This window comes from Gavialis gangeticus, unplaced genomic scaffold (genome assembly GCF_001723915.1).
Source record: "Gavialis gangeticus isolate Ggan-Ray unplaced genomic scaffold, GavGan_comp1, whole genome shotgun sequence".
In the NCBI taxonomy this organism is placed as follows: Eukaryota; Metazoa; Chordata; order Crocodylia; family Gavialidae; genus Gavialis; species Gavialis gangeticus.
Window position 1 is genome coordinate 1,517,473 of NW_017729007.1, and position 14,013 is coordinate 1,531,485.

Here is a 14,013-nt window from a genome sequence, read left to right on the forward strand (position 1 = left end):
GGGCAGATAGCAAGAAAAATTATTTACCTGAAAAAAAACAACAACAGAAATTTCAGGCCCCACATAAATAATTGGATCGTTTTGTAAATATTCTAAGTAAATCTAAACAGTGAAAGGCTGAACTCCTTTGACAGGGCATGCATATCACATTGAGCAAGAAAATGAGAAAAAGAAAATGAACTCAAGAGCCTGATACAGTCAACTATCAGCTAGGGATAGGCGAGACACACAAATCTTCCAAGTTACCAAATTTGTTCATTCTGCAGGTGGTTCCAGTTGTTATAGTTTTATAAATGGGACATGCTTTAATAATACATTCCAAACAAGAGAAGAAATAACAGCCATTTTTCTCATCCACTCAACCAATCCTACCTTCTTTATCTGTGGCAGGTGCACCCAGAGCATAACCAAGATCTCCAAACCTGTCTGGACTGCTAAACACTAACATGCCTTTTTTATTGCCTGGAGAAGGCTTTTCCACAGTTTTCCATCTGGCATATTCAGAAAGTTGCTTACTAAGACTACATGAAGAAGGAAAGAAAATGCATTAGGTAAGAATAATGGCATTTCAATTTATACTTTTATTGTGACAATAATATTAATTAATTATTATAAAAGAAAAAAGTATAATATTTTATTAGAGACTACAGTTGGAATTCTAAATGTCAACAGCTGTTATTTTTCAATACATATACCTTAATAATTTACATATATACCTGCAATCTGGTCTGCAGACACACCCTAATAAATCGATGGAATTTCTCATATATGTAGATCAAATTGTGGGATCTTGACCTTAGTGTGATACTGTTTTGTTGATATGTGAGATAACAGGTAAAATAGAATACAGAGGGACTTTCATATTTAAAGGACCTAGGCCTTCTAACATTTAATATTATAGATTTACTAAAAAAAAGTGTGTAATCAGGAGATTACATATACCACAGAGAGTGGTCATACACATTTAACTAAGTTATCTTTTAACAAAGATGGCATTTTCTTAAGTAGAGAGCCTCAACCAACCTGAAGTTAAAAATCAGGGTGGAGTATAAAATGAAATATTAGCATAAAGCTTTCTACAGTGTTGGGTTCCTGCGATATTAAGAATGGAACATCACCCTTGAAGAAATCTTGACACTCCACTTTCTCATCTAGCATGCCTATATTTAACAGGAGAACAGCAAGAACTTTTTTTTCTACAAGTGAACTGGATTCCAGATGGGCCAATTCAGCATTTCTAATCATGTGTGCTTGAAGTTTTGAAACGCTAACAGGGAAGTGTAAGCACTAATAACTTTAACTGCTTCAGACAGACTACAATTTTTGCTAGTAGCAGTAGAAACCTCGGTGGGTATGCTCCCATGTGCAGAGGCATGCATTTCCAGGGGCACAAAAAGCAGTGGCACACATTTGTGCTGCTGCTTTGTGCGCCAGGGCATGCTCCTGCACATGAGCTCCAGCGCATGCCAACCTGTCCTGGGTGGGGTAAGGGAGGCTGAGGCCAGCACCCGTGCTGACCCCAGCAGTTACCTGGGGTCCTGGGGCCCTCCTGGGGCAGCAGTGTGACTGATTCCCCCTCACTCCCTACCCCCCACCTCCCTCACCACCTGCCTCCTCATGACCTGCCCCCGCTTTTTTAATCTTACTTAACTCTTGGTTTCAGTGATCTATTGTGGCAATGAGTTTCACAGGTTCTATAGTTATAGAAAAATGAGGTTCATATGTTAAAATGAATTATTTTACTGCTTATTTCTTTGCTTTTTGTGGTGCATACTGGTATCATACACATTTTAGCAAACCTCCTAAGACTTTTGTGTACAGGAATTTCCCAGGTGTTTATTTAAATAAATATGTATCTATGGCACCACAATGGAACTTTCAATATGTATTACCACAATGGAACTTTCAATTCTCTTTTTAATAAGTTAGCACACCAAATTTGAACACTAAATAAAAAAATGAGGAAAACAGAGATTTCAGTCAGCTTTACATAAAAATCTCAATAGATCCTTAACTGTGAAGTTGCTACGAAAAATCAAATTTGAAGTTCTGACAATGACAAATTTCCCATTTTAAAAAAGATGTAAAACCTTACCCAGAATATCCACCAAGATGAGCATAATCCTCAGCTGTACATCCACTTACATCTTTATGAGAAAGATCTGCACCATGCTCAAGCAGAATTTTTATTAAACTAAGCTCTCCACCAGAAGCAGCAACCATGAGGGGTGTCCTAAAACAACCAAAGGATTGTATTTAATACATTCGTTTAGTAAAATCTTTCACCTTCATTGCTTTAATTCCTACTTGTCCTCCAATCTTTCCCCTAATGCAAGCTAAACACACAGAAAGTAAAACATTCAAAATATTCTCATTATAAGGGAAAAGAGAACAGAAAAAGCCAATGAATGTATTCAGTCTTCAGAGCAAAGTTTCAGGTAATACCAATACTAATATATGACTAACCAATGGAATTTTACCTTACTCTAATGCACATGAATTACTGTTGTCAATAGTAGGGCCCCTACCACTGTGATACTATGAGTGGGAATTCTTTCCTAAAATTCCTTATGCAGGAAACAAAACTACTGCAGAAAGATGAAGGCACCAAATGTACAGAGAATAGCTTAGCTTCTAGAAGTCAGTGTGAAGTGAGTACATTTATTTGGCTAATTAATTATTCATAGTTTCATAGATTAAGGGTTGGAAGGGACCTAGTAGATCTTCTAGCCCGACCCCCCACCAGGGCGGGAGAACAAAAACCCCAAAAACAAGAAACGGGACTCAAATGAGTCCAGCCAGGTAGGCATCCAGCTTCTTCTTAAAGACCCCCAGGATAGGGGCCAGCACCACTTCCCTTGGAAGTTGGTTCCAGCTCCTAGCCACCCTAACTGTGAAGTAGTTTTTGCGGATGTCCAGTCTATACCTCCTCTCCATCAACTTGTGCCCATTACTCCTTGTTATGCCAGCGGGCGCCAGGGGAAACAGCGTCTCCCCCAAACCCTTCTGGTCCCCCCTAGTGAGTCTATAGACGGTCACCAGGTCCCCCCTCAGCCTTCTCTTGTGGAGGCTGAATAGGTTCAGGTCCCGCAGTCTCTCACTGTAGGGTCTGCCCTGTTGTCCCCGGATCATGCGGGTGGCCCTCCTCTGGACCCTCTCCATGTTGTCCACATCCCTCTTGAAATGGGGCGCACAGAACTGGACACAATACTCCAGCTGTGGCCTGACCAGCGTCGCGTAGAGGGGGAGGATCACCTCCTTGGCTCTACTCGAGATGCACCTGTGGATGCACGACAAGGTCCGGTTAGCCCTGCCAACCATGACCTCGCATTGTCGGCCCATGTTCATCTTGGAGTCAATAATGACTCCAAGATCTCTTTCTGCCTCCGTGCTCTCGAGTAGGGAGTTCCCCATTGTGTAAGTGTGCTGCTGGTTCCTACTGCCCAAGTGCAGCACCCTGCACTTGTCCGTATTGAAACGCATCCTGTTCCTGTTAGCCCACCCCTGTAACCTATCCAGATCCCTCTGCAATCTCTCACTCCCTGCTAGCGTGCTCACCTCCCCCCAAATTTTGGTGTCATCAGCGAATTTAAACAGGTTACTTTCCACCCCATCATCCAGATTGCTGATGAAGAAATTGAACAGCGCAGGCCCCAGGACCGAGCCCTGGGGGACTCCGCTACCCACCTCCCCCCAGGTCGAATATGACCCATCCTATTAACTTGAACTGTTTCACCTCATTCACCTAATTAGAGTACCAGAATACTAAGGGAATTGGCTTTATTCATTTTCAATTATGCAATTAAACAGAACTAACAAGTGAAATTTCACCACAATTTAATCTAAGAGGGACAAAAAATATTTTTTCACTCAAGCTGAACATGGCTTTAGGCAAACTACTTTCTACAGAGGAATCAGAAGCTCTTTCTTAATCACAAAATCTGCACTACTGAGAAGGACATATACAGCAAATCACAGACTGTTTCTATACCCATGTACAAATAAGAGCATAGCCATTCAAGAGAAATGCAATTTTTCAGAGAAGATTGATTGTAACTAGTACTTGAAATGAGAGACTGTTAGCCATAGACCTGATGTCAAGGAAACCCTCCAGCAGCCAAATGTATCTGGTCTTACACTGTACAAACTAAATCTCTTTTAGGCAGATGATCACTAGCGAGCTGGTGAAAATAAAGTTTCATTAGGGAACTGAAACATGCCTATTAAAGAAAAGCACAGCAAACTTTAAGGTACAGATGTTGCTGCAAGAATAAAGTCCTGCTTTCCTATACATTACAGGGCGCATCTACACGTGTTCTTTAACGAGCATTAGCCTTTTTAATGACCATTAAAATGTCATGTAAAAAAGTGCTTTTTACTTACCATGCATTAAAATAAGCTAATGTGCATTAAGTGTCACTTAAAAAGAGTTCGCCTTAGTCGGGGCAGCCAACTACAGCATGACTAATGCAGCATTAGTGCATTAAGCCAGGCTAATGCACATTTACCTAGTACCTCATAGTGGAAGGTGCCTGTATGCAAGTGCAGAGGCTGCTCTGATGTGCTGTAATTAGTGTGTAAGAGCAGACTCGATTAATTGAGTCTGCTGGAGTGTGGTAATTACCACATGCCAGCAACCTCTAACAGTTCATGTATCAGTGTCCCTGTGCTTCAAAATGGCAATGGGGGCGCTTAAACTAAAACTTGTCAAATGAGCATTAGTTCAAATCGCAGACTGTTTGATTGGAGTGGGTCTTGGAGCCTCTCTAATTAAAGCGCCGCCTCCCCAACCCCTGGAGCAGATTTAGAAGTGCCCGGAGGTACTAAATATAATGTGCATTAATGCACATGTAGATGCATCCACTAGGCACTTTTACACATGATCCAAGGATGGGGGGGGGAGTAGCCTCCCTACTCATGTACAGGCACCCACTGTGTAGTAAAATATATTCAAACCATCATAACTGAGATGGGCTTCTACTTACTGGAGACCAGGAAAATGTCTAAGGGTGTCACTTAATACTATAAAGTGGAATGTACTATAATCTGAACTTACTATTCAGACGAACACTTTCTCATTATAACAAGCCTGGGTTAGGAAAGGGAAAACTGAACTTTTTAGAAATGCATTTGTAGTGATTAGACTCAAATTCAGATTCTAACAAAACAATTAGGGACTCATTCCTCACTTTGGGCCTTGCTGGCAATGAAATCTTGTCCTTAATACAGCTAAGTCAGAATAGCTCAGAGGCAATTCCTCTCATACTATAGGGTCTCTTACATGATAACATCTCTTCTGGAATGATAAAGTGGCCAGAATAAAATGAAACCATGTGGGAACATGTCATTCCTACACTACAATGATTCTTGGTGAGGACTGGCAGTTTTAAGCCACCTTTTCAGAGCTGTACTTTAGGAAGATGAGCTGCAGGAAAGGATCTGGAGTTGTATTATTTATATTTAAGTAGCATCCATAGTTCTGGGTAAGAGTGCAATATACTTTACCTCTTAGACTTATCTACAGCATGTACATCTGCTCCTTTTTGAAGAAGAAATTCTACCATCCCTTGATGATTTTCAGTTATAGCCAGAGTAAGAGGTGTGTGCCCATCCTATGACAATAAAACAATGAGTTTTGATAGATTGATATATAACACACATATACACATTCACCTATTTTAAAATATTGCTTAATATATGTATTTGAAGAGGTTGATTTTTTAAAAGGGAATGCTGAATGAAATGGCCCGTACCAGGCACTCTCAGTAACATGGAAAGAGACCACATGTTGTTTGTTTGCATGGTGACCAATACTTACATTGACTGACTCCTGTCAGGAGGGAGCTTGCTCTGGGTGAGTACAGACAATAAACAGAGGCTGTGAGCCTGCAAAGGACTGACTGAACTTGTTAAACCCAAAGCCACTACAGTCTGCCTTATATGTCAGGCAATTTTCAGATTGTCCCATGAACCCACTATATGCAGCTTAAACTGTAACAGATATAGCGCAGGCCACAGTAGCACAAACTTCCCCATACTGATGTAAAATGTTTTATTTTGACCCAGAGAAACCATCTGTAGGGTAAAAAGTGATAAATGGGATCTGCTTCTAAAACCGTCTTAATCTATGTCATTTATGGTGAGACTGACAACAAAACAAAGGTGGTAGGTAGTACTATTTTTCACTTAAATTAAGACAGCTGTCAATGGCAGACAAGGTTCTCTGGGTAAATGTGATATCTTTTATTAGACCAACCAAACAGTTGGAAAAAATTGCTCTTTGTGAGCTTTGGAGCACAAATACCCTTCTTCAGGCACAGGGAAAAGTCTGCTAGTGTTATGTCTTCACCAGCAGACTTTCCCGATGCCTGAAGAAGGGTGTTTATGTCCAAAAGCTTGCAAAGAACAATTTTTAAAACTACTTAGTTGTTCTAATAAAAAATATCACATTTACCCAAAGAACCTTTCCTGCCTATGTCCTTAGACCAACCTGGCTACAACCAACCATACAGCTGTCAATGCACAGTTGTAACATGAGAGTCAGTTACTAAACTCTTATTCAAATTAGAGTAAAAAGAGAAGGAATACGTCATTTTTACATCTCTGGATTCTCAGAATCCTACAACACACAAGCTTCAAAACCTCAATTCCAATGCTACACTAGGTTAGGCGGAAATCAGAAACCAGCAAGACTCAACTCTCATATATTTTGCTTCTCTACAAATCCATATCCCTTCACCTGCTCCAATCACCCAGCATTAACTTTGATCAACATCTACACAACATTACTAGGTTGCAAATTACTCATGCTCACACAGTTTACTTCATTTTTTATTCTCAAATTCAGTTCACAGGTCATGGCCTCTCTACCAAATACAATTACAGCTTTCTCAAAAAGGAGGTTACACTCACTTAATTCCCCCCACTATCCCCATTCCTGTAGATACGAGGCTTCCTCTCCATAGCCATAAGCTTTGGTTTTACTAGGATGTCTGCTCGACAGTGGCTGGGAAGCTACTAGGGTTCCTGAAAAGTTTTCCAAAGACTTTTGACTACAATGCCAAGGTAGAGACTAGGGAGGAGTGGGGGGGGAAGTTCATTTATTAATTTTGTATCATTTACTCTGATTTCTTTGCCAATCAGAATTGCCGAATGGCTGCTGATAACAGTCCATCACAGAGGCAGGTAACCCCTGGAACAGGTGCCAGAGCATGGCACGTGAAGGCATTTTGCTTGGCATGTGTAACTTGGGGCAGACAGTAGGTTAGGGGCCAAAGATGTACTGAGACAAGGATTGGCCAACTTGTGGCTTCCCTGTCATCCACCCCTGAAACACCAACTTCTTACAATTTGGAGCTGTGGGGTCTTTTGGCACTCTGCCCAAAAATGTTGCCAACCCCTGGCTTATCATTTCTTTTAATTGATTCAACTCCTAATTTCATAACCCTGTTTACAAGTCTGGAACTGCTGATATCATCCAGGATCCTGAAGCTTCAAGCATCTGAATGCTGGAAAAGCATGGCAGGAAAATTTCTGGGGCTATGCACAGATACAGCTCTATGAAAAAAAACTGCAGAGGGTTCAGTTATTAGGCCAGGGCAACACTACAAATTCCTCATGGAGCTGTTATGTTACCCCAGTATACCTGTACTAGGAAAACCTTCCTGCATGTAAATCTGGCCTCAGTTCTTTTTCCTGCTTCTTGGTATTGCTGGCAACAGTACTGCTGCCAGGTGTCACCCTTAAAAAACATGCTAGCAACGTCTTAAAAGCCAACACACTTACTTGTGAAATGCTATGCAGGTTTCATGATAAAACCAAAGTGTCTCTCGGTTGGAACATACCCCCTTGTCACAGGGGCTGCTTCACTAATATAATCTTTTTTTAAAAGTAAACTTATAGCTGTAATAATGCAAGCACCAAGTTTCTTAGCTTTAGGATTTTTAAAAGAGAATCTCCTTTGAAAATCTAAAAAACCCAAAAATAAGAACAATGTTTTTGTATGAGGATGCACCCCTTCCAAAACTGAACATAAAATATATAATGTTTGAAATTCTGTTTTTCTGAAAGTAAAGTTACCTTATTTTGTGCATCAATATCAGCATCATGCTCAAGTAACTCTATTGCTAGAGATATATTAGGAATACAGGCAGCAAAGTGAAGGGCCGTGTTGCAGTTAACATCAACGAGATTAGGGTCTGCACCATGTTCTAGCAGCAGAATTGCACATTTTTCTTGTTGGCATTGTACTGCCTGGAAGTATAACACAAAAAGAGGGAATAAATTCTAGAAGTTAAATTTTACCTTAAATAGAATTACTGCAAGTAACATAAAATTTGAAAATAAGGAAGATGATTTTAAACATATTAAGTATCATATTTTACACAAATGCTAACACCAACTTATGTTCCTATATTAAATATCTTGTAACTAACTAGAAATTAATACTGATACATCTGGCACAATCATAACAAGTATTCTACATACCTTCATTAATGGTGACCTGCTATCGTTGTCACAGAGATTTAGCTTGCACTTGTTCTCAATTAAATAGGAAACAATATCTAGATGTCCATTTGCACATGCCAGATGCAAAGAAGTCCTACAAAATAAAATATTAATGCATCAAATTAAACAGAAAAGAAAGCATAGTGTTTATATGACTACAGTAAATTTAAGATTTGGCTCAAATTATAGATTTTTGTACATCAACCTTAAAGAAAAAAGTTATGACCTATGGAAAAACTTCCATACTTCAAAGCATTACAAGCTAAGTATATAAAACTGAGAGAGGCAATAAAACACACACAAAGTAACACCCCCCCAATACCCCTGAACAAATATATTTATATACTAATCCTGCAAATGATTAGCAGTTGTACAGTTGTAAGGTTGGGATCTTAGTCTATAAAGAACAGATTGTATATTTTTCTTGTCATTCAAATGCCAAAGCTGAGAAAGAGTTTTAGAACTATGTTATGTATTTATAGGTGTATACACCCACACATGTATAGATATATACATATATGCATATGAGTATATATATATGACACAAGTGCACATGCACATTCTGCCCTCCCTATCCAAGCTAACTACTTCAGGAGGTGTAAGATCATACTGAGTGGAAAGAATTTACAATGTTTCTTAGCAGACTAACAAAAAGAAACTACCAACTTTAATATTTTATTGGGTAAAACAAACAAACAAACAAAAAGAAGTATTGCAATGTTTGTGGCAAACATACCTCTTTGAGACAAAACAGATTGCAAGTGCTGTGCCCAAGTGGCAAAACACTGACTGATGTAACAAAAACAATTCTCTTCATAAGTAGGACATAACTAAGAGCTTGTTTACTTGTGTTCCCTTGAAGCACAAAACATCAAAATAAGAATTTTGAAGTAACAGTTTTGATATAACTGTGACTAAATAAACATCCCCCTGTACCTCTACCATGAATCATTACTTTTATATAGCAGCCATGTACAAATATCCAATTTCTTCTGAGACAGTGTACTCATGTTCAGGATATTTGTCCTACGGTAGAAATGGCTGCTCCAGGAGAAAAATAATTTGGCAACAGCCAGGATTAAATTGCTCCCAAGACAGTTTCTCCTGGGGCAGCAAGCTGTACACATTGTCTTCTGAGAAATCACAGCACAGTCCTTCAGCATCCCAGGGTGCTCTGGCCTCCCCCACCTCCCCCCAGGAAGACAGTGCATTTTGGCTGCTCCAGGGCAGAACACACCCCCTTCACAATCCCCACACTGTGCTGCAAGGAAGCGCAGCCCAAAAGAGAGTTTGGGTCAGCCAATGAGGGCTCCCTGTGCACTGCTGTTACCTCTTGGGAGCAGACTTGGGAGTCTTCAGAGCATGCCAAGATGTGTGCACAATGCCCCTGGCTGTGCAGTGTTAGCACTGCAAGCTCTCTGCTCTTCAAGGGCTCAATATCACAATGTCTGTTCAGGCATCTCTGGGCAAGTTTCTTCTACCAGGAGAACCAACCTGGGAGAATCAGATTATCTGAACATATGTACTCAGTCATAGATCGAGGCAGCTCTCCTAAATTACGCACCACAGTCCTTTGTATAGCTGCCTTATTGTAAGTCTAATGGAACAGCTGTCACATCATATGCTCTCATCCAGATGAGCATGGATATGCGGCATGTGGCACCGCAGACTCCTCTGTAGCGCCACACACCGCACATTCAGGTATTGCCTGTGCTGCTCCCTTGTAGCACAGGTGGAAGGTTTGACCCGCGGAGATTCTGAGGTCAAAAAAAATCTCGTGCCTTAAAAAAGTGGGCAGCACACATGGCAATAGTGCACACCACCCAAAACCAGATCCTGGCCAGCCGGAACCACACTCCGGCTTCTAGCCAGGCTCCCAGCTGCAGGAGTGCCATGCTTGCAGCTCCCCAAGGACCCCAGATAAAGCTGCTGGGGACAGCACAATTGGTGACCCCAGCTTCCCCAACCACACCTAAGGTAACCTGCCACCTGCCAGAGGGCACATGGCATGGGCGTTCCCCAGGGACAAGTAGCAGCAGCACAAGGTGTGCCACTGCTTCTTGTTCCCAGGGAAAAAAACATCCGTGCTCATGTGGATGTGGTCTACATCCCCAAAAGTAGCAAGAAGTCCCTATAATTCCACATTAGAGGATTAAAAACTAAAAATCCTCCTTTTCTTGGAACTAGACAGTGCCATTCTCAAACTTCAACAAGGTCCACATGGATGAGCAATATCTCTACCCTACTACACTGCTGGTCAGGAATACTCTACTGTTTTGATGTTCTACACAATGGAATGTACCTGTGGCCAGTTCTAGCAGATGATGTGGAACCAGCATCAGCCACAACAAGTTTGGATACAGATATTCCCTTTCCATGGCAGTTTATGAGCCTGGGAGCCCTACTCAAGTGATAAAGGTGATAAGGGTAAAGAAAATGACATGATCCTGATGATGCTCCAGAAGCAAGTGCTGTTGCATCCACTACAGTGTGGATTGCTGGCTCAAAAACAAGCATGGACTCGTGAGAGAGGATTATTCTGCAGACCTAGGATAAACAGAAGCAGCAGAACTTTAAAATGATGAGGGCCACTTTTGAGGAAACCTCCATTCAGCTTACCCCAGGTCTGCAGAGGCAACACACTGACAGAAAACTTCTCCTTGGCTGCAAAGCAGAACATGACTATCTGTATCTCAAAGCTTACTATGTTCACTTGTACAGATCTGTTGCAAACTATTTTGGTATAAGCAAATTAACCATTAGGGCTATAGCAACAAAAACATGTGCTGCCATTATCCACATACTGCTGCAACATGTAATAAAACTTGCAGTTCTTCAGGTTCTGGAAGGCTTTACAGACATGACCTTCCCCAGTTGCCCTAGACAGTTGTTGGAATCCGCGCCTATCAACTGCTGCCAAGGCTAGTGAAACTTGTATGCTCAAGGCACCCCTTGTTAGACTTGAGGCATCCCTTGGAAAATACCAGATTTTTGTTTTTATTTTTTGACTACAGAAAAATAATAGAGCAATTTTTCAGTTGCAAAGAACTCACAAACTCACAACAGGTCAGAATGGTTGTGATGCTATTTGAAGACTTTGGGTATATCTTCTGAATTATTTTTGTACACCTAACAGAGCAAAAGCACTCTGGTTGAGAATCAGTGTATTAACTATTGCCCAAAACAGCTGGAAGGTGACAGCAGAGGGTACCTTTGGAGATTAAAGCCTAGATGGTGGGTGTCTGGTTTATGACATAAGGTACCCAAGCAGTTTCCTACTTTGGATTTTAACTGGTTGCTATATATTTACCAAGGGCTGTCCTGTTTACCAGGACACCCCTTGGAATAACCAGGAACAACACCCACAAGCTGATAGAGAGTAGATTTAGGCTGGACATCAGAAAGAGATTCTTCATAGTTAAGAGTTGCCAGAATCAGGAATGGGCTTCCAAGGGGGGGGGTGCTCTCCCCTACCTTGTGGGTCTTCAAGAAGAGACTGAACAAGCACCTGGCTGGGGTCACATGACCCCAGCACTTTTTCCTGCCATGGGCAGGGGGTCAGACTTGATGATCCATTGAGGTCCCTTCCGACCCTAGCATCTATGAATCAGCCCTGTGAACTCTCTGCTCTCCAGGGGTTCAGCATTCAAATATCTGTTCAGATGTCCCTCGGGGTACGTTTTTCTACCTAAGAGAATTCTCCCAGATCATTTCAGCTGGGAAGATTGTGTGTGCAGCAATAATTAGCGTTCTCCTCCAGGTTTCTACTGGTAGCCTGCTGGTGGTGTCTAACAAAGGGTTTAGAAGAAAGGGACTTTGAGACAAACTAGTGGGTGGCTTGGACTCCTGCATCACAACTGTCAGCAACATCCTTGTGTAAAGACTTTTCCAACCTCAAAGGCTTCCTGGGGATGTCTGTATTATCCACAAAACGTGGCTTAATGCAAGTGTCTCCTGTGAAGACTTGTTCAGAGTGACACAATATGGGAGAGTGGCTCACCTAGCGCAGAACTGACAATTGTCTTAGGCCTGACTGAAGCCGTAAAATGCATGGAACAATGTTGATGTCCCTGAACTGCCAATTCCTTGGCTAATCTTCATACGCTTCCTCGTTGAGGCTGTTTTGAGTGAGACCTTTCCATACCTTAGTTTCACCTCACAGTTCTAGAAGGCAAAGGATCTCAGCACTTGCTCCAACAGCAGGTGCAATGAAAAAGCACTCTTTTAGTGGGCAGACAGTGCGCGCAAACAGGAAGTACAGCTGAACTTCCAAGGTGCTGATCTCTGAAATGTCTGGGTACAGAAAGAAGGAATCTGGCCATGCACCAGTATTTAAATGTAGAGGTAACATCTGCTCTCCGTGAGCATGGAGCAATAGAGACCACACGGTATACTGAGTAACCAGTTCAGTAGAGAGTAGAAAACAGCGTGGAGAACAATTTCATGGAATGGGATGGGGTGATACAAACCCTGCTCTGAAAGTTAGTAGACCCAAAATAAAACTCTTTGGGACTGCAATACATAAATCCACTGTATTTGCAGAATACCATGCAACATTTTATCCATTCAACTTCTCGTTAATTTTACTCATAACTTTATAGGTGAAACCCACATGCAGCGCTTGAAAATTTGAGTGAAGTTTTTGTTACGATAAGGGTAATGATGGGTCAGTAGAATCAAATCTCACAACTTGTGCTGCCTGCTTGAAGGATCATTACTACATAATTTATGCTCCTCTTGTGTAACTGACTGAAAGAAACACTTTTCAGAAATATCAGGCTCTCTGGAGCTGCTGTACAATCATTTGAGCCCCTATGCCAAAACATGACCTGAAACTAATAACCACCTTGGACTTTCCTTCCAACAGATTTCCTTGAATAAAAATCTAAGTAGCTTTGCAACAAGTGCTAATACACCAAAGTATATTTAACTTAATTTTGAACATAGTTCTTTTCTGACAGCACTGGCTCATGTGTTCTGTACATCTGCATTTGAACTATGGCAGGGGTGGCCGGTAGCCAATCCTTTCAACTTTTGGTATCTTTTTAGTGTTAATGTTAACAGTGAAACAAATCCTGCCACAATCCTTCCACTTTAGGAGATGTGGGGTGCGGGGAAAGCCTGTGGCTCCTCTCAATGGTTGGGAGAGGTAGTGAGCTATGTTAGTCTGAAGTCAAGTAGAAAACAGGGTAGATATACACTTTCACAGACTAACTTAAGATTAGATAAAGAGCTTTGGTGAACCCAAGTTCCATTGTTGGCAGGCTGATGTAAGGCCTATTTGATATACATAACAGATGTGGGCATGAGCGCCCACAGAAACTGTCTGCATGCACACATCCAAGACAACTCTCTCAGGTTTGTTTTCCTAAGACAAAAACTGACCTATACAGAAGTTCAAACAAAGAAGGAAAGAGCCTGAAATGTGGATACTGGCCAACTAGGGGACCCTAGAGCATGCAGCCCAGAGAGCACTGCAGGCTTTTTTTTTTTTTTTTTTTTTTT

The 14,013-nt window shown here is 41.4% G+C and overlaps 1 protein-coding gene across 1 annotated transcript in view; it reads right to left on the bottom strand.

Annotated features, from left to right (window-relative positions):
- The window catches only part of ANKRD26 (ankyrin repeat domain 26), a 147,582-nt gene that overhangs the window by 130,389 nt on the left and 3,180 nt on the right, over positions 1 to 14,013 (bottom strand). The window contains exons 3-7 of the mRNA XM_019509242.1: positions 8,488 to 8,602; positions 8,080 to 8,253; positions 5,506 to 5,612; positions 2,096 to 2,233; positions 373 to 521 (exon numbers count right to left, since the gene is read on the bottom strand). Coding sequence (XP_019364787.1) covers positions 373 to 521; positions 2,096 to 2,233; positions 5,506 to 5,612; positions 8,080 to 8,253; positions 8,488 to 8,602 — 683 coding nt within the window. The remainder of the gene's footprint in view (positions 1 to 372; positions 522 to 2,095; positions 2,234 to 5,505; positions 5,613 to 8,079; positions 8,254 to 8,487; positions 8,603 to 14,013) is intronic.